The 26,634-nt window shown below is 39.5% G+C and overlaps 1 protein-coding gene and 1 long non-coding RNA gene across 3 annotated transcripts; one reads left to right on the plus strand and one right to left on the minus strand.

Moving 5' to 3' along the window:
- Positions 1–3,254: 3,254 nt before the first annotated feature.
- On the minus strand, positions 3,255–4,576 carry LOC102076846 (uncharacterized). The gene is made up of 3 exons (XR_001224499.3): positions 4,213–4,576; positions 3,552–3,586; positions 3,255–3,461 (listed from the first exon to the last, which is right to left on the minus strand). It is a non-coding gene; the product is annotated as an uncharacterized LOC102076846 (long non-coding RNA).
- A 1,741-nt stretch (positions 4,577–6,317) lies between these two features.
- LOC100705759 (adenylate kinase 7) lies at positions 6,318–15,253 on the plus strand. 2 transcript variants are annotated; one of them, XM_005475066.2, is made up of 18 exons: positions 6,318–6,595; positions 8,730–8,879; positions 9,474–9,588; positions 9,834–9,928; positions 10,005–10,115; positions 10,263–10,346; positions 10,431–10,519; positions 10,612–10,702; positions 11,397–11,474; positions 11,895–12,044; positions 12,762–12,890; positions 13,093–13,198; positions 13,507–13,635; positions 13,721–13,804; positions 13,891–14,088; positions 14,458–14,675; positions 14,768–14,926; positions 15,017–15,253. In XM_005475066.2, exons 1-18 carry the CDS (start codon positions 6,518–6,520, stop codon positions 15,044–15,046), a joined length of 2,094 nt encoding a protein of 697 aa, XP_005475123.1. In that variant the 5' UTR covers positions 6,318–6,517; the 3' UTR covers positions 15,047–15,253. The 2 variants fall into 2 exon arrangements, with proteins under 2 accessions (XP_005475123.1, XP_005475124.1); XM_005475067.2 differs by having other exon boundaries at positions 14,771–14,926.
- Positions 15,254–26,634: the final 11,381 nt, after the last annotated feature.

The raw sequence follows: 26,634 nt of genomic DNA on the forward strand, positions 1-26,634 counted from the left end.
TTCAGGTCATATACTTGGACAAGAAAACATGAACTCCTGCTTTTACATGCACTCGTGTTGTTGGCAAAGATGGACTTACTACTTATTAAATAGATATATGTGGTAGTTTAAAATCATATTTAACTGCAACTGAGTTAAATAAAACTGTTTTATATATGGCTCTGCATTTATTCTGGAGCTATTTATTTGAGACTTTATAGACTGTGTGTTTTATTTGTGAAGAATAAAAAAATAACTAGAATTACTGCAGTAAAGTATAAAAGTGTTACAACAGAAATGCTCAAATATAGCTGTTTCAATATGGCGTTAGTGTGTGCTCACCATAATCTGGCTTGTTGTTCTGAGCAAAAAGTATGAAGCAGAAAGCAGAAACATCACACCAGCCTTTGGGTGAAACTGCTTCTGTGTTTTGTCAACAGCTCCCTTCAAGTCAAAGAAGCACTTTTTGGCAGTCCTATCTTTATCACCAGGTCTTAATCAGGAAAAAAAGAGAATGGTCTTAAATGGGTCATGGTTTTGAGGGACATTCGTCCTTATAAGGGAATGTAGGAAGCACACGGTTTGTCTGTCTTGACAGCTGCCTCCTTTGCAGCCCCCCACGTCCACATGCACACACTTAAGCAGCTGTTAGCAACAACTGCTTCTGCACAGCCTGTTAGGTAGACAGGGGTTTGTTTATCATTTGACCATTTACGATATACCTTTCAGAAAACAAAACTGTGCTCTACATTTTCTAAAAATGTTGTTTCTATTGAAACAACAGTAAAATCATGACTGGAAATCTACAGTTCTTTATAGGTATTTTAATCAGTACTAAACTACTGCAAGCTTCCATCAATACTTAAACCACTGAAACAGATAATTGTCCTTCTTCCACAAATTGGACACCCTTTATATGTTAAAAATTATCTTACAATGTATCATGTCAATAGTAATATCCCAAAAACATAAAGCATCGGACCTCATGCAACAGAGAAAAAGAAACAACAAAAAAAGGTCACTAGACATGTATCATTTGCAAAATACTTTATTAAACGACAAAGTTTCCTTTTTACATTTCTTTGTTTCACGTCACTTTTTGGTATTTACTCCAGGATGGGGATGGATGTTGGGCGTCCTGCGCCACCCATACGATCTGGAGCGTATCTGAGCCATTTCTGGACTGCTTGAGCAAAGACAAACTCAGACATAGAGTTCGCCCCTACCTGCTGCGTCAGGCCGTCTAGGACAAAAATAAACACAAAAAAAAAACAAAGAAAAAAAGGGAATTAGAGCACATGAATAACCTCTTGTTAATTGTCTTCAGCAGGGAGAAAGTCTGTAAACTACTAGGCTGATAAACATGAAAGTCACCAGGCGGAAATCAGCAAACTGCCGCATCACTTTGATTTCCAAAGAGCTATTAGCTGAACATTTGATATGTCTTAGCATCGTGTGCCGTGTATCCTTTCAAAAAAAGAAAACATGGACAAAAGAAGCCGAAGACCTACGATTCCATCTCCAGAGTAACAGGACATAAAAGTCTTGTTATTAAGAAAGACAAAGAAATCTAGCAAAGACCAGACATAGGTTAAACGCACCCAGCACATCAATTGATCCCTTTATTGTTCACTTTAGGCTCATAAAACAACAATAACAGGTAAACTTACCAAATATGCATTTGCACAGCGCTGTCTCTTTAAATGCCCTTTTTTTGCTTTGTCTGGTCCTTGTTTTTTTTTCCCCGCCCAGTTGAGAACAGAGGCCAGCTCGTTTGTGATGGCATAAGCCATTACACGGCGGACTCGCACCTCCAGTGTGGTCCCTCCAATCAACGCAAAGCGTCTCACCTATAGAGACAGTTTAAGAGATGGAATTAGCGTGTCTCATGCCTTAAATGTGTATGCAAGTGCTTGTGTTTACATCATGCAATTGATGACAGAAACATATCATTTAGTTTTCCCTAAAGCCTGATTTTCAAGTCATACAAAGAATAAACCAAAGTATTTGCAGTAGAATGTATTTGTTAGTAATATATGTTAGCCTGCTGTTGTATAATCAAGCAGATCGTACATCAACAGGCCGTTGTTATGAATTTTAATCGAATTTGACAGCTATTACACTTCTTAGTTACAAGGTTTACATAACCTTTAAATACTTACCATTGCCTTATTTGCCTCTGGTGATTGCAGAGCTGCCTCTGCATTGTTTAGCTCCTCCATGTTGTGCAAGGGCAAATCCAGAGGCAATACCCCAGCATCTACAGATTCATTGCTGCAGGGATGGCGGATGGCTCTGACCTCCTCACGGAGATCGTGAACTGCTCTGGTCAGGTCTGACACCATCGTTAAAATCTTATGTAAGGTCGCATCTGTTTCAAAGAACAATTATAGAAAGATTAATGGCTTGTGACAAACAGGTTAAGCAGTGTGATGCGAAAAACGATTATATCCATGAGTGATGGCTTCACATTCTGCATTCAAGCATAAGTTGTTGTACCTGCTAAAAGTGTTTACTAGTTTTTGCCTGTCACATATATTTGCAATACCATGTAAACTGTCAAATTGCAAGATTTTAGAACTTGCCTTGTAATAGTGGCCTCACAGAGACTCTGGAATCTAAAAAAAATCAAAACAAGATGACATTCAACAGTATAAATTTGTGTTTTGAAGATAAGAGTACAATGATATTGTGATGCAGCTTAATAACTTTTTTAAAAGCATACCATCTCTAGCGACGGCATTGACATCAGACTCTACATGCTGGGGAGATCGCAAAGCTGTGTCGGCTTGTGTGTTGTGCCGGAGTGGCGAAAGGTGCCGGAAGCTGGGCGGGGCATTATGATGGTTGCTATCAGTGGGTTGGGGGCAGACTGCGGAGTGGCGGGGGCTGTTTAGACAAAAAAAAATTTTTTAAGCATTTAAGAATACAGACAACTTGTCTACAAAGTTTCCTTGTTTCACACACAGATATGTACACAGACACTAGACAGTATTTTATTACCTGGTATTTTCACTCGGGGGGCCTGGGGAAACCGTTTTTTTTGAGGCTGCTCATCCTCAGAGTCTTCATAAGTGTACAGGGGATTTGGTCTAAAGAAATGAAATTAAAAACAGTCATAAGTAATTGTAAATGTGCTTTTGGCGTATTTTTTCCTACAGTTACAGTTTCATTTGTAACAATACACACCTGAAACAGAGACATGCAAGAAGGTACAGTATATAAGGAATTTTTGAAGTGCACAAGTGTACAAGGCTTGGCATTTAAATTCTTGCCTGTCTATGCCTGGGTGACAACAGTGGGACACACCAGACTCTTCTGCCACCCGCGGTCGCTTAACTTCAACCTGTGCATTGTCGCTTTGGGTATTTAGTTCGCCAACCATCTCTTCAAAGTGCCGGAGTATATCTGACTGTGCGGCCTCAACCATTGACCTTAATTTGCGCCTCCTTGACCAGCGTGATGCCATTTTCAGTGTATATCTGATTAAAGAAAATGGTGCGATATTTGAAAATAGCCAAATAAGTAAATGGTTAAACACTAGGAATTATTTAAGGACGTGAGTTTCTTACTTGTTTATGGATGGATGGTAGTTAACAAATCTGATCTGAAAAGAGAAAAAAAGGGGCACAATGTCAATAAAAAGAGGAAAAACATGATAGCCGAGATACATTACAGGTAAGTGACTTATTCATTATTCAAGGCACAAACAGAAAGTCATGTGTGCGTGCAAGGAAAGTCACGTGGGCATGCCGCGTGAGCATTCAACTGAGTCGAAAGTCTTCTTTGTGTGAATTGTGTGAATTGAAGCGGGCGCTCTCCAATCATCAAAAGTAACAAAGTCATTGTACACATTTATAGAGTTACCTTTACGTTTACCAATCATATTGCAGAGATTAACAATTTTTTTTAGTACTATGGAAAAAAGCAACCATAGAGCGACAGTCTGGGTTCACGGTGGGCGAGGCGACTGCAAGGCTAACAAAGGAACCCACGAAGCGTTATGCTAGCTTTATAACGGAAAGACAGTATTTTATGAAACGAAAATGTTTTCTTTGTTGATAGATTGTGTTCTCGGTGCAATTTATTTGTTGCAGGACTATAAGCTGAAAGTAGACACAACATTTCAGGCTCCCAGATTTTATCCGAAACTGTACATTAACGAGTTTTTTTTACTTTTATTCAAATGCGACCGTCAAAATAACGAATAGAAGAAAATTCATTCACCCTTACCTTATACTAATCGTGGTGCATGCTACGCCTTCACCGGTCGAATCCGCTGAGCTGAAATGTAATTTCCCGCTCTACTGTACAAGACTTATGAATGGTTACCTGGAGGGATGTACCACTGTGAGAGGGGTGCTACGGAATAGTCCAAGTGATCGCTGCTTTAATTATACATAAATGGCATTTCGACATGATTTTTTTAAGCTGGTAAACTGTAACTACATCAGAAATCTTTGATAACAAAAGAACATTCAATCTACTTTCTGTGATACTTTATACCCGCTCAGTTCCAATACAATTTAACGCTCAACTACAAATCAATGGCTTTTCGATGGTGACCTGTAGGATGTGAAAGAGGTGCTTCGGAGTGATCGCCGCTTTAATCTGGTCAACTATAAATAGATGTTTTTTTCAACGTTGTTGTTGTCACCTGGTCGACTATAAATAGATCAAATATCAATGACAAAAAAAACAACTGTAAATCAACATTATTACAACGTCATTAAAGTTAGAATGTCGGTTACCCACAGTATTTAAATGTTGTTTCAAAATTGACATTTCAATCCTGACCATAACGATGGACCAGATGAAAAATCAATACCAATTCAATGTCGTCTTGATATCTGGGTTTTAAAGTTCATATAGATAACTAACTGAATATTTCATTGCTTTGCTTTGCATGCACCTAGAACATTAAAAGAGCTATCAAAGCTTTGTCACAGAACAGGAATAAACCCTGCAACCACCCCTGATAATGTTTTCTTCTCTCAGCCCTGTAGGGCTGCTCCTGCCATTACAGCGATTAGGTGCCAGATGCTCGACTATATTTGATAAAAAGCATGTTGGTTGAGATGTTGATCAAACTATCAGTTGATACAACTGTCAGTCATCAAACACTATATTAACTAAAATGATCATACAGTTAAATCAACACACCCAAGTTGGTTAATACAAAAAAATATGAATGCCACATCCTTCACAAAGCCAGGGTTAACTGCAGGATTATCATATCAGTGTGCTTTTACTTTTATCTTCAAAGCTTTTTGCTTTTAATTGAACTACAGAGCCTTCTTATTTCAAATACATTACAGAGTGCTGAAACCGTGTAGAGCAAACATGATCAGATGCTCCCAGGAGCTTTTCAGATAATGTCAGCTCTATAAATATGTGAGGTGCCATGAAAGTTTCTATGTTAGTACTCCATTGTCCTACACCTACATGCTCATAGGTGGGACTGTTTTGTGCATGAGTATGTGGGAGGTCAAGACAGGGATGTTGGTCTTTATCGGATGATAAACTGGCAATCCCTTCAAGAAAAACTGCAGTGGCTATAGAGGAATTACAGTGAGAGCGAATATGGAAAAAATATGTTTTGGTTTTATACAGCCCATAGAAAAAGCTGTACAGATAACATGAATGGCATGTGTCTGGGTGGGGTGCCCATAGAGGACTCAGTTAGACATTAGCAGCATGTTTAATCATTTTAACAACCTGTATCTTATTCTCTCTTTGAAAGATTCCAGGTAATTGTTTTGTATGTAGCTAACTGTCACTTTAATGGGAAAAAACTCACAGCCCAACCCTGTTAGCAGTCCAGAGAGGTACAGCCTCACCCTGTTTCTTCATGCTACTATCTAAAAGGTGAAGAATTAGGCTGGGAGTGATAGAGGAAAAATAGTGGGTGGAAAGAAAGCAGCAAACGAAAGCAAGGAGGCAAAGAAAGGGCGTAGTAGAAGCAGGTAGTGTTAAATGGGGGGAAAGAGGACAGAAGGGAGGAAGGGGTTAAATGAGGGGGAAATGAAAAATGTTAATAATGTTTAAAAGTTGTTTTAAAATGGGGGCTAGCCAGTATGGAGGGCTAGGAGTGAGAAAATGATTTAATTAGATACACCATTAAATAATTAATAAATTGTGTCAATAATTAATTAAACGGCCATTCATTTCATTTAAAACATTTAATAAATTATTTATTTATTTAATACAATTATTTAATTAATGACACGTTTAATTAATTCATTATATAATTAATTAATTCATTATTGAGACATTTAATTAATTATTTAATGGCGTATTTAATTAATTAATTTTGTCACTCCTGGTCCTCCATACACCTTGCCATGGACGTGCTCGAGAGCTAGCTAGCGAGTTTCATTGGCTCAGCCATAGCAACAGTAGCGAGTCCCTAGCAACATTTAAGAAGACTAGGGGCAAGATGGAAGTTTCTTTCTCGTATTTCTCATTTCCTGTTGTAAAACTTACAGTCTGGTAATAAATATAGCTTTTTAAATCAGTCAAGGGGTTAGTTTTTAAAATGGGGGACAACAAGCAACAAACTAAGCGAATTTTTATCAACGATGTTGACAGATATTCCTCCAAGCACATCGCGAAGGTAAATATAAGGAAGAGTTTTTATTGTTCCTGCCTAACCTGTCACATTAGTCCACTATGCCAAATTTCTGTGTGGATAACACCGTACCTACCAGGACTGTACGGTGTTTCTCCAACAACAAACCCTGGATTACCCTAGAAATTAAAGCTCTCCTCAAGCAGAAGAGGAGGGCCTTCAAATCCAAAGACAAAGAGGAGTTGAAAAGGGTGCAGAGAGAGCTGAGGGGACTGATAAGGAATGGGAAGGACAGCTACAGGCAAAAGATGGAGAACCAGCTTCAGCAAAATAACGTTTGTGAAGTCTGGAGAGGCCTCAGAACCATCTCAGGCCACAAACATCAGAACTCTCTGCCTGGGAGGGATGTGAGGTGGGCGAATGAACTGAATCATTTCTTCAACAGATTTGATTCAGCCATGAGGCAGTCTCCAACATCGGCTGCAGACTCACCCACCCCCACTGCTGCTGTTCCACCTCTGACACCTCAGACACTTCACACCTCCTCTATTCACCCTGCTCACCCCTCCCCACCCCCAACAACAGCATCCAATACACACTCAACACAAGGCTCCAGCCTGTCTCTCTCAACCACCCAGGTTAGGAGGGAACTGAGGAGGATTAAAGCCAAGAAGGCAGCGGGTCCAGATGGCATCAGCTTGAGGGTCGTCAGGTCCTGCGCGGACCAACTGTGTGGGGTGATGGAGCACCTCTTCAACCTAAGCCTGAGGCTGGGACGAGTCCCACAGCTCTGGAAAGCCTCCTGTGTTGTACCAGTGCCAAAGACTTCACGGCCCAAGGACCTCAACAGCTACAGGCCGGTGGCTCTGACATCCCACCTGATGAAGACCCTGCAGCGGTTGGTCCTGGCTCAGCTTCGGCACCTGGTGAGCTCATCACTGGACCCACTTCAGTTTGCCTACCAACCTGGCATTGGAGCGGATGATGCCGTCATTCACCTCCTACATCGTTCCCTCGCTCACCTGGAGACCACTGGGAGCACTGTGAGAATCATGTTCTTTGATTTCTCCAGTGCCTTCAACACTATTCTTCCCTCGGTTCTGAAGGACAAGCTGGAGAACTCTGGAGTGGACCATCACCTCACTACCTGGATTTTGGACTACCTCACCGACCGACCACAGTATGTGAGGACTCAGGGCTGTGTGTCGGACAGGGTCGTCTGCAGTATGGGGGCCCCACAGGGAACGGTTCTGGCTCCGTTCCTCTTCACCATCTACCATCTACACTGCAGACTTCTCCCACAACTCCACCCAGTGTTTCCTGCAGAAGTTCTCTGATGACTCTGCAATAGTCGGCCTCATCACTGATGGGGACGACAAGGAGTACAGAGGACTGACTCAAGACTTTGTGGACTGGTGCCAGCTGAACTACCTCCAGATCAATGCCAGTAAAACCAAGGAGCTGGTGGTAGACTTCCGCATGCACAAGCATCCTCCACTGCAACCACTGAACATCCAAGGTATGGACATCGAGGCTGTGGACAGCTACAGGTACCTTGGTGTTCATCTGAACAACAAACTGGACTGGACTCATAACTCAGACGCCCTCTACAGGAAAGGGCAGAGCAGGCTGTACCTGCTGCGGAGACTCAGGTCGTTTGGAGTGGAGGGCCCACTCCTGAAGACCTTCTATGACTCTGTGGTGGCCTCAGCCATCTTTTATGGTGTGGTCTGCTGGGGCGGCAACATCTCCGCCGGGGACAGGAAGAGACTGAACAGGCTGATCCGCAGGGCCAGCTCTGTTCTAGGATGCCCTCTGGACCCAGTGGAGGTGGTGAGTGACAGGAGAATGGTGGCTAAGCTGTCATCCCTGTTGGACAACATCTCCCACCCCATGCATGAGACTGTGACAGCACTGAGCAGCTCCTTCAGTGGGAGACTGCGGCACCCACGGTGCGGGACGGAGAGATTTCGCAGGTCTTTCCTCCCCACTGCTGTCAGACTCCACAACAAAGACTTTAACTGATCAAACACACACATCCACAAATGTGCAATAACACTAATGTGCAATAATCTTTTCTGGCATCGTTGTATTTTTACTCAGTTGTATATAGCATTTGTACTCAATTTTTATCTCATTGTATATTTTATCTTTTAATATTACTGACTTGTCTGAACAGTTTTTAGCCTCATGCGTGGTGACCTCTGAGGATGAGGAAGAAGCAGAAGCATTAGCCTCCCCTGAAGGTGAACCTGCTTTCCATGTCGTCGGTACGGTGCCTCCTTCCTCTAAAGGTGAAAAGTGGGATTTTCTACGGGAGAAATATGAGGTGAGCTAGATGCTAAATGCGAAAGACTGTGGGACATTGTCATGATCTGGGGTTGCTCCAGTTGGTTAGGTTAGCAATATTGTATGCCAAAAAAAAACTTAGGTCAGCTGAGTATGTGAATATACTGAATGAGGTGCTTTTCTTCCATGATGAAACAGGTATACATGCAAGATACACGCCAGGGTTCATTGGGCTTAAAGCATGAAGGAGTGGCTCTGGGAGACATCAATTTCACACATAGATTGGCCACCACAGAGTCCAGACCTTAACCCCACTGAGATTTAGTGAAAAATAAGTGCAACTCTGTATTAAAAAAAAAATGTCATGGCATTGCATAAAGTTATCCAATCGATAACCCTGCAAATGTGTGTCGTCATCAAAGCTAACGGTGGTCCTGTGAATAATATGAGTGTGTGACATTTTTTTGCTCCGGGCAGTGTGCTTATAGAACAGATTCTGATAAGGACAAATAATTTTAAAAGCCATATTTTTTAAACCAATTATTTTTAGACTAAGCAACTTTAATTTAAATATATTCATGGACACAGCAAGAACAATTGAACGTCTAATAGGGTATACAATTTCCTGTTGCAGTCACCAAGCAGTGATGAGCTCCTCCAGCACCTGCTGGAGTGTGATGTGGTGGTGTACAACATCTCAGAAAGTGCCACACAGCAACAGGTTGAAGAAGCAACGTGGGTGCTTACAGGTATGACTGTAAGACTTCTACAAGACCAGTGAAAGATTAGATTTTTTAAATCATAGACAAAGATTTTTAGAGGCCGGGTACCTTTAAAGGGCACTGTTTGCAAGATTGTACCTAAATCCCATCATGTGCTTATTTTAAATTTATCGCTATCTATCTTCATGAGACAACATTTAAAAGAGACTACATTGTTCCAATAACACGCTAATGTTGTTTGTCATCCCTGCTTGTTCTTTTTTTACAAACAGCCCTTCATAATGAGATGCCGAGCTTCAAGTCTCAGAAATTGTTCATCTTAGTCTCCACTGTAATGACATGGGCCATGACAAAACCTCAAAACCCAGTGAGTCTGGAGAAAAGGTAAACAATGTGTGAACTTGTCAGATTTCCATGACTGAGAGTGTAATCTTACTCTTCAGGATGAAGCTGATGTTCTGGTATCAGAGGAACAGTTCATAAGAAGAAGGCCTCACCCTGCTTTCAGAAACCACCACAGTTTGGAAAAACTTGTGCTAAAACTGGCTAAAGGGGTAAGATTATGATGCTGAAAATCACAGCATCCTCCAAAATATGTTTCACAACAACAGGAGCAATTCATCCCAAGATTTTATAAGGATCCCAGGAAAATAAATATATCTAAAAATAACTAAAAGTGCTCTGATTTTTCAATCTTACAGAAAAAGTCCAAACTTGCTGGTTATGTTGTAGCTAGTGGCCTTCAGTATGGAAAGGGGGAGGACCTCTTTCATTACTTTTTCAAGGTAATATTAACACATTAACACATTTTTACACTGCATGTCTTTGTCTATACTTCTTGAAGAATATGTATTTGGTATTTCTAAAAGGTTTCTTGGCTGATGGAGTTTCCAAAAGTTCCCATATTTGGACAGGGCACAAATTACATTCCCACGATTCATGTGTCTGACCTTGGAGGGTGAGTTTATTTAACTGTACTTCTGCACATATGCTATATATACTTGGAGATAAATGGCACAGAACTGGACTAAATATATATTTGTCTTACAGAGTGATCCAGAACATCATTCAACTCAAACCAAGACCAAAGTACATTGTTGCCATTGATAATTCCAGGAACACTTTAGAGGATATTGTACAGGTGATTTTGTGATTCTAATTTAAACTAGAACAGCTAGACTTTGCATTATGAAGAAAAACACTAGATTGAAAACTACACTCATTGGCCACCTTATTAGTTATCGTAATTCAGTTGCTTGTTAATGTGAATGTTAGCATTCACATGGCAGCAACTGAGTGCACATAGCCATGTAGACATGGTCAAAACGACTTGCTGCAGTTCAAACCGAGCATCATTATAGGGAAAACTACTCACATGGGCTCACCAAAATATATATAGCAAATAACACACCATGTAAGAAAGCTCAAATCATCTCACACTTTCCTTGAAGATGACAGACAGATGACATCATTTCAGTGTACTCAAATGGCCTTGCCAGTCACCCGATCAGAATCCAATAGAGCACCTTTGGGATGTGGTGGTGGATTTTGAGATTCAGCTACTGTGTGATGATGTCATGTTTCTGAGGAATCTTTCCAGCATCTTGATGAATCTATGCCATGAAGAATTAAGGCAGCTTTGAAAGTAAAACGGTATCTAATAACTAGTAAGGAGTGCCTCATAAAGTGTCCAGTGAGTGTATTTATAGGAAGAATACTCTTTTTAGGTGATGAAAATCCAGCTGAGATCCTTTGTCAGAAGTCACGTTTGTTAGTTTGGCAAAGAAGGAGAAAATACACACAAAACAATCTCTTTCTTACCTTTATGTCTTTAGATGATAAGTCATGTGCTTGGACCAGAAGAAATTCAGAAATTACCACCACAGGAAGCGATTGCCATGAAGGCGTTTAAGGTACTGTAAACTATGTGATTTATTTTATTTCATTTTAAGATGGTTTTGATTTTTTTCTGCCTATAATGCAAAGATGTAGAGCTCTATATATAAGTATTTTAAGCAGAATACTCACTCAGGCTTAGTACTGCTATTACTGTCACTTGCAAATGTAAATGTTTTCTTTAGTCCCTGAAAGTGTTGCAATAACAGCTTGTGACACAAGAAAAAAAGACTCAAAAGTTTGCGTTCAATTTCTGTCGTTGAGAGATTTAACAGCAGATTGTTTGCTGTTACAACTCCAGTTTCTGTAAATATGGATCAAATAAACTATCTGCTGTTTGTTTGGCTTGTAGTAAGCATTAGTGCTATCTGCATATTTGCCGAAAAAATATTTATTATCAAACACACTGTTGGTAATTTAACACCTTTTTATTTCAGCCAGAGGAACTGGAGTGCCTCGGCATCAACCTCCGCCTGGAGACCTTTATCATAAATGACTTTTTCAACCTAAGCTGGACGTCTGAAGCCGGGATGGTTGAAAACATGTATAACATTGTGCAGGAATACAAAGACACCTGGCAGCTGCTTGTGAGTGTTCCAAGTCTGTCAAATTAAATTTCACCAAACCATTTATGCAAATTAGTACATCTTTTAGGATATGTTACACCATTTGCATAAGTCATTATACATTTTCAGAAAACCTGAAATAGAAAAGAAATTACTTTTCTGACTTTTTTCCCAGTATATTTGTATATTACACATCATTATATTATTACATTGTAATTTATACGTTCTGATTTGTGGAGAGGGTTAAAAAAATACCATCTGGTCATTCTGCAAGAAATTGATCAGATGGTAGGCACTGCAGCCTGAATAATCAATTAAGCAACTAATTATGAAGAGCTCATCGATTCATCTTGGGATCCATGCCTGTCCATGTGTTCAATTTGAAGAGATTTTGAAAAACCTACTGATGACCGAAAGTTGTCGCAACTGTTATCTTGAATGTGTGACAACAGCTTTAGCTCTCCATTCCACTGCCGTAATCACAAGTGTTAAAACACGACTGTGTGTGTGAATCATAGATAGAAAATGAGGCTAGTATGAAAATATAGGCAAAAATGTATGTATCCCACAAAATGTAGGTGTCACACTTGGTGGCAGGAAAACTGAAAATTGAGCTACAATGCATCCAGTGCTTGTTTCTGTATCTCTCGCTTGTTACTCTTTCATGGCAGCTGATCATTTCTGAACAACAAAAACTTTTCTGAATCATCAACTTTTTTAAAAATTGTTCTTGTTTAGCCCATTCGAATCTTGCTGCTTGGACCTCCAGCTGTGGGGAAAACTACCCTTGCAGGAAAGCTCTGCCATCATTACCGGTTGCACCACATCAAGCTCAAAGAGGTCCTCGAAGAGAAGATTGCACAACTGGTCAGTGGAAGCAGAACTGCACATACATACCAGACAGCTGATTTTCCTCTCGCTGCTACAGGAAAATGTGCTGCCCTCCTGTGGAAGTCTTTCTTTGAATACAGGGGATGTACTAATGCAGGTGTACTTTCAGACTTGTTATGTGGTACCAGTGAAATTTAAAAATAAAGAAAATCTGGTATGTTTCTTTTGTATGTTGCAGAAGGAGATAGTAAATGGACCTAACCCTGAAAATATCAGTCAAGAGATAATGACTGCTGCACAGACACAACTGGGGAATATTCACAAAAGTATGAAGGAAAATCAAGGTTGGTAACAGAATTATAACCCTAAATAAGACAGTCTTGTGAGGTTGAAAACTGCAAAAGACGTTTGGTTTATTTAAAAATCTTTCTTTGCAGTCGTTTTGAGTCTAGGTTTTTTTTCTTTTACTTGAAACTGTAACTTGAAAAGTCTCTAAAAACACACGCTTTTGTGGAGAGATGAACAGCATTGTAAAACACAATTTGTCGGGGTCTCTGTTTCGAAAGGCTTCATTTTTACCAAAACTGTCAGATTCTGTGTATCTGTGTTCAGATTTCTGTGGTTTATTCAAACTAGTGTTTTGTTCCATCAGGTCGACTGGTTGACCGTCTGCTTTGTGAAATTGTGGAAGAAAAACTAAACTCAAAGCCATGTAAGAACCAAGGCTTTGTTCTTGATGGTTTCCCTAAGACTTATGAGCAAGCGAAGCTGATTTTCTCTGGTAGGGTTCATCAATTATTTGAGTCACTGTATAAGCTTTAAAAGTCTTTGTCTCATAAAGTATAGCAGCTGTTTCTGTTGCTCAGATGTGAATGTGGATGAGGATGCAGGGAAAGAGGATTTGGCATTGATGTCCAAAGCACCAGCCTACAAACAGGCCATCACTCCAGGTTGTTTATGTCTTTGTTATGTCTTTGTCTAAGCCTTTGCTGACTTATCAGAATGGACTTACTTCTGTTTCCAACATGTGTTGCAGAGTATGTTTTTGCCCTTGATGCATCAGATGACTTCCTGACAAGGAGAGTACAAGGACTTCCAGAAAACGTGGCAGAAAAAATGCGCTACACCCAGGATGAATTTGTACCTCGCCTGACAAAACACAGACAGCTCAGTGGAGCTGAGGAAACAGTGTGTGACTACTTTGATCAGATTGAGGTTCACCCATTACATATCGGTACTGTCTGCAAAGCCACTACAACACTACACTCTGATAGACTGATCACAAACAAGAGACAAAGAGTACTGAAGAGCACATAAATAATAAACCATGAACAGAACAGTAAAATTGCCGAACATTTCAGAACATGTTTGGTGGATGTGAGAGTGTCCGACTCTGTCTCCATATTGTCTGTTTCTATTAGTCTTTTGCTCTTTCCAGCATCAGGGGCCAGATTTATAATAATATGTAGATTCAATGTGTAACCCTATACATGCACAGAAAGGTAGAAAGTCAACTGCAACCATTATTAGCAGTCAGTTAGCCACGAAACAAAGGTCTTTCCTGTTTACAATGGCTCTGTTTGTGTGATTTCTTCTTCTCCAGAGGTCAGGACAGATGATCCAGAGTACACAGACATCATGAAGATGATCACACGGGTGGTGGGCCCTCCCAAGAATTATGGCTTGAGTCCAGAGGAGCAGGAGGAGCAGGACCGGAAAAAAGAGGAAGAGAGGAGGCAGAAACAGTCCGCAGAGGCTGCTGAGAGGAAACGCAGGAATGAGGCTGTGCTGGCTGAGATGGCTGCTCAGTATGAGGACTGGGTAAGTAACACTGTGTCCATCAGAGTGTTTCATACCAGAAGGAGCAAATGACTCTTAAATACTAACTGCAGGTTAAATAATTTAATCATTAGCAGAAAAATTTATCAGAGGTGAAGAGACAAGAGAGCGAGCAGCTGGAAGTTCAAGCTCTTCCCCTGCGAAACTACCTGATGAAGTACGTGATGCCCTCGCTCACTGAGGCCATGGTAAAGTGCTGCAAGATTAAACCGGAGGACCCTGTTGACTTTTTGGTATTTAAAAAACAAACTTTCCAACAGAATTACCTTTATTGAACATCAGTGAGCTGATACGGCAGTTGAATTTTTTTATTGTTTTTTCAGGCGGAATGTCTTTTACGACAAGAAGAATAAGAATTGCTCCGATGAAGGCCGTGCTATGATGCTATTGATCAGCATTTTTATGTTGTTACACTGTTACAGGATTATAATTGAGATGAAATGGTTTGAAAAGAATTTTTTAAAGAATGTGTTATCTGCAAACTACAAAATGAACTCAGCATTCAATTAAAAAACTTGTACACAAACCTCATCACCAAAAATAAATATTTAACATTGACATTGAACGGTTAATTTTTAACACACTTTCAGTATCAATTTTACTACATGCTCATAGGTGTAGTAAAAGTATGATTACAGCTCTGTCCCCTCTGAGCCTCCAGCTGGTGGGTGACTCAGCTCAGACTATTGCTGAGTAAGCACTTACTGGAAGAACAACTATGCTGGGACTGGTTTTATGTAAACACGGTACTCTTCAGAATTAACACTGTAAGGCTCTGCAGGTGATGAAGTAGAACTTAAATATATTTTTCATTGATATATTGTTACGCCTTGTTCATATGGGCTGGAATCTAATGTATTTTTCTGCATATGTTAATATTTATCACTATAATAAAAATAGATGTTGCTTTTCTAGTTATTCGTAATAAAAAAAATTAAACTGCAAGGGAGAAATTCAGTGAGTAAAATTTGAGACTTCACTCCAGCCATCTTTTTTAAATTTTGTTCTTTCAACACTAGATGGTGCAGGTAGTCTTTCTGTAAACTTTACAGAGAAAGGAAAGATTGTTACTTCAGTTAATCTGTTTTGGGGTTTTTAATTGTGTGTTTCTCAATTCTTCCAAATAACAAGACAGTGTTTATGTTCTGCTGTTCCGCTTTCTTGCTGTGCTGAGTAAATTAGTCTGCACAAAGAAAAAGCCTTTGTTGTGATATCCTTGTAAAATATGTCATAAAATAAGAGTGGGGCATTCCTGTTGTAGTGGTCATTAAAGGCAAAGTGGTGTCTGCAGTCTGCTTTGCAGTCGGTGACTGAGGAGGGAGCTGTCTCTAGGCTCACTTATGCTCAATGGAAAATATGACACAAAACACCCTTTTGGTGTGCTAGGCTTTAGCACAGTAACAGTCAGAAATAGTCCACTAGCACTGCAGCTGTAATAAATAATGTTACGTTGTCACACAGTCTCAAAAATAAATACTTGATGTGTAAATATTCAATTTCCATGCAAGGTTTATGAAGATATGGTGACAAAGAGCCTTATTTTACTCTTTGTTATGATTTAATTTTTCACAATATACACTACGCAAACTCAAACTTCAGTTCCTGTAGTGGCCGCCCAACAGAGTCGCGTTAAAATGCAAATTTTTACAACATTACGAGTTGTTCTTCTTTGGATAGTTTCTCCCTTCATACCTCTAGTGGGTGAGTTAAAACACACACACACGCACAGTCAGCTAACCAAGTTGTGTCTGCTAGGCTTTTCAAGAACATCCAAAGGTTTATGCTTAAATATTGTGTGTCTGTGCAGTGGATCAGTACAGTTTATGACTTTTGCTAATAAACCTCTTACCAAAACCTATACACTTATGTATACTTATATATCCATATTTTGTACCACCTGTGCCCTGTACATCAAACAAGTATTATCAGTTATTTGGAAATAACAAACAAACAGCTTAACGCAGTTCTACAGTCGCAAGATTCAACCTGCACTGGCTGTAAGGTAACACAGAAAAAAACACCTGTATCTTCTATGTGCTTGGCCACCCCACATTTCTTTGAAAGTGAAGTCAATCAGATGCTTTCCAGATGGTATTGCTTGGTGCATGAAAATCTTCATGTATTTTTCTACATTCATAAGTTCATCAGTTTTAACAAGATCCACAACTGACTGAAATGTGGCCCTAAACCATTACAGAGCCTCCACCGTGTTTTACAGATGGCCATAAACACTGTTGTACATTTCTCCTGACCTCCTTTGTACATACTGGCAGTGACTTGAACCAAAAATGTTAGATATTACTTTGCGTTGCAAGTAATATCAACCGTTCTTTTAAATCTGTGTGGTTTCAACCACCTTCTAGGGTGACATAGGGTGCACAGCATTTCTTTCCCTCAGCCCTTGTGCCACATATTGAGATATTGTTCCACATTTTGATTGGCTCTAGTTTTTAAAAGACAACACTATATTATTGAGGTGTTTCTGATGCCTGGCTTTTCTCCACTGGCTATGAAGAAAGCAGGGAAGGCTGTCATCATGGATCAAATTCAGGTCAAATAACCCATCACAGTCTTTTGCTGCCTTAGCTATACACAAATAATTCACCTCAAAGTCCCAAGATGTTCAGATTTCAGTAGAATTTGCACGCTAGCATAAAGTAAATTAGATGCAATTACAAGAAATACTGAGAAACTACTGGGGTAAAGGTGGTGGAAGGCTTTTCAAAGACTTGTTTTAGCCTTTTTCAACAGTTATTTTTCAGTTTTACAGGAACATGACATAAAACGACACGCATCACATCATATGTCATCACATGTCCCTTTAAGGCCGTCTCACAGCATTAACAGTGTGCTTTCCTTCATTAATAATTCAATTTTAGCATGTAAATCACATCAGAATAATAAGAGATCTACCAAAATTCTCAATTTGATGGCAATGTGTCTGCATGTGTGGAAGAGATGGAGTGTAGAGGAGGAGTAAAATACTGGTGAGGAAGGGTATAATTAGCAGGAGGTGAAAGGTTCGTCCCAATCAGCCACAGTAAAAGTGTTGGCAGTCACACTGTGAGAGCCCGACTGGTCTGGCAGAAGCAAATTAAAACAGATTTCCCCTGCAGAGAGCAGGTCCAGCTCTGTCACCGATATTTAATTTCATATTTATCGAGCGATCTCCTGCCAAACTCCCATAGTTCCCATAATTCATGTCAGTGTAGATGTGTGCATGGTTTAGCTTTTACTGGCCCCAAAATTCAGCCAGTACCTCCCTCATTTCCAGTATTTTACTGCTGGGAAAGGATTGTATTATCCCACCTATTAAAGGCTATTTTCTTTTTTAACCTTGTACTTTTTTGCAGTTTTGGTAAGTTTTATTTTTAAAGGAACTTAATGTGAACGATTCTCATAGTGTTAACATGCACCACTTGTTTAAATTTGCCACATATCAATTTAGTTTAATTTCACCCATCTGGCATTCCAGAAAAGTCAAAAGAAATGCTGGGAATTTGTTGTAAATAACTGTAGTATTTGTTTCTGAAAGCCAACACATGAGCTTGTCCAACTGCTGTTGTACTAAAACTTCTCACCTGCTCTGTTGCATGTTAGGAAAAAGGTGTTGATCTGGGGTTACGCTCTCCTCTTTGTTGGGAACCCCCCTTTTTCTGTAAAGTCCACTCAGAAATTACTTTTGATACTTAAGCTGAGGGAAAGGATTCATCTGTGTAACTTCATGGACGGTTCAAAATCATAGAAAGAAGGTTTGTGAAGACCTTTTCACCTGGTGGTGTTATCCCCTTGGATTTTGTCCTTAGGGTCACTGACCTACTGTTAGTTACATGAGTCCTAAAAAAAAGAGTAGTAGTTATTTATTTATGAACTGCTAGTTAAGCTCTCCCCTGTATTCATGCATACAGTGAACAAATATGAACAACAGTTTACAGTTCAAATCCTTCCATAAGCATCAATTCAAAACCACAGACGCAAAAAATATGGAGGCTACTCATGGTCTAATTAATTTTCCACCTTTGATTTGATAGTAAAACTGAGAGTCATGTTGCACATCTAAACGTTCATAAAAACTAAATCAAAGAGTTGAGTGTTCACTTGTAAAACTCCTCAGTAGTAACAGCCAGAGGTCAGTGTCTGGTCCACCATAATGGCTGCTCTCCAGTGGAAAACCTTTAATCCTGGGTGCCAGGAATAGTGAGAACTTTCACCTGAACAAGCAGCAGACAGGGAAGAAAGGTTTCATTCTGTGATGAAGGGCGTCAGCTCAAGCAGATGAAATACAGAAGGCTTAAAATGGAAAGAAAATCCTCTTCCCTTGACCTTTTTAAAATTACTTGTTTCATTTATTTCATCTTTATTTTGAGTGCAGTTTTCCTCTCGGTGCTCCCTGATTTTACGTCATCATGTTTTTCTTTTCTTTTTTCCTGGATGTAGATGTAATGTGTTATTTTAAGTTTGTACTGGGGGATTTTATCAGTAACACATCTCATGCACAAGCAATGTCCAAGTCAACGTTAGTTACAAAAATAATAATACGATTGTGCAGCCTTTTCACTGCACGTATGATTCAACCACCCCAAACATCCAGCCTCCATCAGAACCTCCTCTTTTATTTTCCAAGTACAACATCCACCTCCATTTCCAAATAAAGGAACCGCATCACCCCTCCCATCTTAAAACAGACCATAACAGGCCTGCCCTCTTAACCTGCAACCACTTTTTCTCCACCTTCCTTTGGGTACCCCTCTATCTGTCCCTCACCCTACTTTTTTTTATCATTGAAATCCATTCATTCACCCAGCTACCATAATAATATAACTGAATATTATTAAAATATAATAAAATGAATAATGACTTCACTTTTAAAACACATATGGTCTTACATATGTCCATCCATACATACATCATCACCATTACCTTGCCATAAATTCCATAAATCTTGTGCTTCCGCGAATCTGCTACAGGGAGGCTAGGTCTCTTAATGGGTGATTATGTAGTTAAGAATTATTATCACAATTTTTCAAGTAGTTTTCAAAGTGCCTTTTTTTGGTTTTTATTCCTGAGAGAATTTTAGAAATTTCCACATGTCATTTATTTTTTATGTGACTCTTTTGCTGCTAACTGGTCCAATTATTCACCAGCTAGTCGGAAACTTGTGTCTGCTGTTTGGTGCTGAGCAGGAAGACCACTGTTGTTTTTTAAGTAATTTCACAAACAGCCGAAGGCTACGGTCCCAGACAGTACATCTGGAGTGAGTGTGAACCTGGATCCATAAATCCACACAAAACAGCTGGAAACATTGTTGCTATTTCTCAGATCAAAACTGGCCGTGGTATAACACTAAACTGTAGATGGTCATGTCAGAGCATTTCTAACAAAAGCAAAAAATATCAATTAGATTATTGTGATAAAGAAATTGAATATAGATACTCATAACCTAGATGTCTGTTTGTTAGATATAAACAACACCTGTGTTCAAATTGCATATATCCACACTGTATCTGATGTGTCTCATTTACTGCGTGGTAATATTTATTGTGGACTATCACAACCCTCAGCTCACTGGTACTGATGTAAGCTAACTGTGTCTTCACACTGTCGAGCTAAGAAATGCACCTAAAGCCACTGGGCTTCTCATGAGATTGTTACTCTTCTCAGAAGCTAGAATGCTTTGTTTGTTACATTTTGATTGAATTCTTGAACAGAAACTTTCCACTGAGGACATCCAGCAGACATTGAGGCTGCATTTTTAATGTTGGCATGACTTTCAGTTAATAACTCTTTTTTTAGCCAAGACTAAATGTCGGGAACAGACGGTCAGCTGGCTGTTGCTCAATGTAGAAATGCTTGCTGGGTAATTTGGAAACTTCACTTCCTAGTTCCTATGTCTTTGGGCTGTGGGAGGAAGCCGAATTACCCAGAGAACCAGAACCCACGCAAACATGAGGCGAGCTTGCAAACGAATGAAATACTTAGTCGGGCTACAGAGACAGGTGGGGGTCATGTTGTTTTGTGTTTCGCTGCTTGGGCTATAGTAACGTTTACATGGCCTGTTCATTATCTGAACACTATGAGCATAAAGTTCAGATAATAACTGCATTATGCAGTATAAATACACATAGCACACGACCACCTTTCCACTTCTATCACTTTTCAGATGTAGTTAAATTCCCCTGCTTATCTTATACGGGTCATTTTAGGTGCTGAGCCACACAACAACTGTGTGTGTGTGTGTGTGTTTGTGAGTGTGTGTTTAAATTCCAGTGTATAGGAAATATGTTGTCATTTTCTCCATTCTGCAATCCATTTTTCACCTACAGCAAATGAGAGGCAGAAAAGACTGAATATATTCATCCGTGTAAAACCGTAAAATTACCCATGGTGCCGAGCAGTCTGCACACAGCTTGTGTGTCCCAGTGTGTGTGTGCTTGTATTAATCTTGTTGTTGAGACTCGGTTTAGGGTTGGGGTGAGGGTTAGAGAAGAGTCAGTGTGAGGGCTGTGGTGGTCTCAGCTGTGTTGTTTTATCTGCTGGGCTTCCAGTCACAACAACCTCTACCACCCCTTGTACAGGTCACGCACACACGCATGCAATGGAAATAGCATGCCACCCCCGTAGTGGTCACCCTAACATCTGCTGGTGGTTGAACATGTTAGACGGGGACCACACACACACCTTTATACCCATGGCCCTAACTGGATGGGGAAGTGTAGTGAACCATTTGTCATTGTGATAACACAGAAAAACATGCCATAGATGTCACATGTAATCTTGCATATCTTGTCTTCACACTTTAAGGAATAAATCATCCCACTGCCATGTATCAGCCACACACACACACACACACACACACACACACACTCACACACACACACTTTGTGTTTAAAAGCAGTGCTTGCTTTTCTTGGACAATGAAACTGACATTGCAGCCCAGTCCGTGGCAGTGTGTGTGTGTGTCTGTGTCCATGTGTGTACATACAGACATGCTTTACTGTGCATGCAAACCAGCCAACCATAGGGGCAGGGTCTAAGAGGTCAGACGTCATTTGTTTTAACCAAAAGGATGTCTGTGTGTTCCTGCTGAAGATGTGGTTTCGCTAGTTTTCGAAATTATGTTTTTGCCACATCAAGTTAGATTAGAGGTCTGTAACCCAGCAACACTAACTATTACTGTAATCTGATGTAAGTATCTGAGAGGGAGAAACAATATTGTGGAACAGAATGAGACAAATACTTCGAGTCCTTAAACTAGTCTGAGACAGAATCCTTACAGAACATATGTAGTAGAACTGCAAACAAATGTTAACATACAAACAATGATCTCAAGCATTAAACATGAAAATTAACTTCTTCATAAGATTTCTGGAATAGGAGGATGAAGGTTGCACAAAGCAGTCTGCAAGATAGAATGACAGATGAACAGGGAAATTTAAAGTACGCAGAGGGGAGGCTGACTGTTTGAAGAAGTCGGGCACAAAGTTGATGTTGTCAACACTTATTTGACAGCGTGGGAAAGTGGACATGATGTAAAGAATACACTAACAGCCAAACAAGCAAGCAAGCAGATGATTGATTACAGATCTTCCTTCATGAACTCATGTAGGTTTTATATAAGCAGTAAAAAGAGGTCTTCAGATATTACAGATATTACATCAGCAGTGCCACAAAAAGGATGTTAAAGTCTTAAATTTTGCTAACAAACTTGTGAAGCTGCACTCACCAGCCACTTTATTACACACTTTTATTCCCTTCAACCAGTCATTATGTCAAACATCTAATTAGATAGTCACATAGCAGCATTAAGACAACCTGCTGAAGTTCAAATTGAGCATCAGAATAAGAAAGAAAGGTGATTTAAGTGACTTTAAATGTGGCATAAAGTTAAAGGTGTCTAATCTGCTGGCTTTTAGCACCATCTAATCCAGACAAGAAAGGGCTGTGAAACCCACCTTAATAGTCCTATAACAAAGAAAGTAGATCTCTATGACCCATTTTTGTTTTTTGTTTTTGACACAAGTCCTGAAAGTCTGCCAAAGGTCAGCCACTACTGGAAAATTTCTCCACCATCTGGACCCTTTCACAACTTTTTAAACGAGAAGTCACCCACTGCATAATTGTTATAACTTAGCATTTAAAAAATAATCTTCCTTTAAATAGATCACTTCACTGCAGTTGCTCTCTAAATTTAGATGACTGTTGTCCTCACACTTATGATCAGATAAGACTTTGAACGTGCAGCTAATTCATATCGTGTGATTCTGAAGGTTTTACTCGCCCCCTTCTTTTGAGCATGTGGAGTCCTGCTGCTTCATCTGGCAGCTGTTTTATTTGTGTGTTCCTCTGCGCTAGATGTTTATGATTATGTGGATATTTACCGTAAAAGTGCGTGATATGTCGCGATATCACCCCGTTTATTACATTCATTGTCAAACAAAATGCTTTGATATAAATAAATATGCAAAACAAGTTAAACCATGTGGGAAATCTTGCACGTTAACTGTTAATTTGTTTCCTTTTGCAAACTGGATGTTTCTTATTTCTTGAATGCTCAACACATAACACAAAAAAAATCATAAAATTTGTTGTGCTTCTTTTTAATTTTAATTTATTTTGTGTTTGTTTTGGTAGAGATTTTATCAGCAGACTCCTTAGTTAATGGATAAGCAAATGTTTCTGCATGCTTGTTTCCATCCCAGAAATATTTCCTGTGTATTCATATCAGCTACTTAACACTTGGCACCTTCAACACAGGGTGCAAAAATGGGAATCACTCATCTTCTTAGTAGCAGCAACCACTTCTTTATAATCTTGGAGCATCGGTTTAAAGTTCAAGTACAGTAAATATCCAGTTTAACTCCCATCCACCTCGGAATAAGCAGCTCATAATCCCAGGGAAAAAATATCTGAACAGCTTCCTTCTGCGACGGTGTCTCTCTCTGGATGACCAAAATGAGGATGTTTGAATACAAAAAAAGGAACATGTGACGTGTGATGCAATACAGAAAAAATGATCTGGAGAATCAGATTTCCATTTGCCATTTAGTAAAGTGGATTTTCAATGGGAATCCAGCATCATGAAGAGTAAAACAGTCACCTGGCTATAAATACTTTGAGCAGTTAAAAATTTAGTGGAATGACTCCACTAAATGTTGTGTTTTTCAGGCAATAACTTTATAACCCCCACCCCCACACACACACACCTATAATTAACTGTGATTCCCTGGGGACCCCAGGCTCCCTCAAACCCACAGTCTTACAACTGTTCCTTCGACATTTGAGGCTCTGTCACATTTATAGGTTGTGCTTCATATGCTCCCCATGGAAACGATTACCTATGATGACATGGGGACCAGTTTTCGTTGTCTCATTTCACTGTGTCGCCCAAACGCTTAACTCAAAGTGCCGTTTACGACTATTTATTATCAACATTGCCATATGGTTCTGCTATAGATTGTACACGTGACTACACACAAACATAAGCAGCGGTTTTCGCAAGCAAAGGACCACACATTGGTAGCTACAGCTTTAATTGCTACATTTGATTATATTTTAAACTATAGAAGCAATTTTAACGTTTCACTCTGAGATTTATTTTGTGGACCCAACCATTCTTTCATACTTTTGTGCTTTGCAAACTCACCGCAGGCCCCACTTGCAACATACAGGACTTAAAGGGTCTGCTAACATCTTGACTCCAGATACCTCGGCACACCTACAGAGGTCTACTGGAGTTCACGCTTCAACAGGTCAGGGTCGTTTGTGCAGCAAAAAGTGGAACGAACACAATATTAAGTAGGTGGTCATCATGTATATAGCACTTTTAGTGACAACTCAAAGAGCTCCTAACTCTAAATTTTAAAACAGAGGAAGAAAATCAAAAACTGTCGACTTTATTGTATTTTAGTTGTGAAATCCTTGGGATCACTGAGGTTTGTCTATGATATGACTACGTCCCTACATGAACAAAAGCAGCTGATGATATGGGATGCATATCTCTGAAAGACTCAACACATCACATTATTCTGAGTGAATTATGAAGGCTGCATAGATCCAGTTTTCCTCTCTTCTTTATTCCCCACATGTGTGCTTGTTTTTGTTTTGTTTGCTTTTTTGTAGTGAAGGAAGATGTATGGCAGCATAGAGGTTATTTAAATGTGTAACAGCCAGCCCGTTTCCTTCTGTCAGGACGGCTGTGCTAAATCACGCAGGCCGAGCGTCACTTGAAATGAGAGTGAGACGGAAAGACAGCAGAGACAGTAGAGTCTAGTCTGAAAACACCAGTGTCCATTCAAAGCAGCTGGGTTTCTGTTATTATAAACACGGAGAGGGAAATGAGGCGAGGGTTTTAATTTTATATTCCATCTCCTCCCAAAACACTGAACGAGGGTTAACCAAGGGTCTGGCTGTGTGTCTGTACAAGGTCATGTGCTGGGCTCAGTTTTTAAAGAAACAGACCCTGTTTAAGGTAGGAAGCATATTTTAAGCATCCCTGTAGTGTCATCATATGCAGAAGGGGTTTTGCTTTTCCCTTTTGCACAGATGATACCCAGATATCGCTCCCCATAAAGTCCAATAACACTTCCTATCCTAAAATGTGGAGCAGATGTGAAAGACTGGATGTTTAGTTGAATTCTGAGCAAAGAGATGATCTTGTCATTGATCCAAAAACACTACATGTGCAGATTGGACTTTATCTTGTTTCGTGTGGTAAAAGTAAAATTATACTGGTGTTATGATATAATGATATTAGGTGGTATTGTTTCTACCCGAACAAACAAAAATGCAAAAAAATCGCTGAAATGTAAATATCTTTTAAATTGCTTTTTTGGGGCCATCAATAGTATTTTGGAACTAAAAGGAGGAAAATAAATGACAAAGTCAGAAGGAATCTCTTTCTTTTTGACTTTATAAACAAATGTTTTTTTTTATTGTTGTGAAACCTTTAGGACTCATCCTCACAGCTGTCAGCCATATGGGGCTAGGACAGAATAAAGCCCGTTTTACCCAATGAGAAAAGGCAAAGCGAGAAAACCCACCAATCCACAACAAGCCACCATCATGTTGCTGCTGTCTTGTTAAGATTTTCTCCTGAATAGTGTAGGACCTTTACTTTGTAGTCTAAAGCACCGTGAGACAGCTGTTGCTGTGATTTGGTGCTATATAAAAAAACAAGAATTGAATCAAAGCTAGAGACAAAAAATGTGCAACAACATGACCAATTTTCAACTTAATGGCAAAAAATAAGAGATCACAAAAAAAGAAAAACACTTCTTTAAAACTTGGTCCACTCTTAAACATATTTCTGGAGCTGTTCATAAGATTCTTTTATTTATATGAAACCACATAAAATTGTGTAATGCCCTGATTTACACTTCTGAGGAACAATTCATCAATATTTCTTACCAGTACTTCAATGAGAAGAAAGTTTATATTGGAACTGGCATAAACAGACCTTTAAAAAACAAAAATCGACTCATACGACAGCAAGTTCACTGGAACATCAGCGTGTCAAAAAATAAAATGTGGACAAAAATGTTCTCCAAATGTTCTCCAGCTGGTCGCTGCAGACTAATCCTCCTTATTTGGCTGCAGCTTCTCTTAAAACTTCATAAAACACATGGTTATAATAAAAAAATGGGGAAAAAAAATCATCTTCCTTTGCGGCTATGCAGAGAAAACAAACTTATAATACTTTAATTTAATTTCTGGATTAAATGTAAGGTTACTTATTGAAATAACTTGACTTGAGGGTGTCTGCAGGAAGCTGGATTTTTAGTCGAGTCATTTTTCCTCCGGTGGAGTAAAAAAGTCTTAGAAAGTGGATTAAGAGCTGGGCAAATGTTCAAGGTAAACAGGTGTGTGACGTGAAAATTGAAGTCTGTGTTTTCAAGTGAGTTCTTTGTGCATTTCTTTATCATTACTACATAATTATTTATAA

The sequence above is a fragment of the Oreochromis niloticus genome, linkage group LG15, assembly GCF_001858045.2.
Source record: "Oreochromis niloticus isolate F11D_XX linkage group LG15, O_niloticus_UMD_NMBU, whole genome shotgun sequence".
NCBI lineage: Eukaryota > Metazoa > Chordata > Actinopteri > Cichliformes > Cichlidae > Oreochromis > Oreochromis niloticus.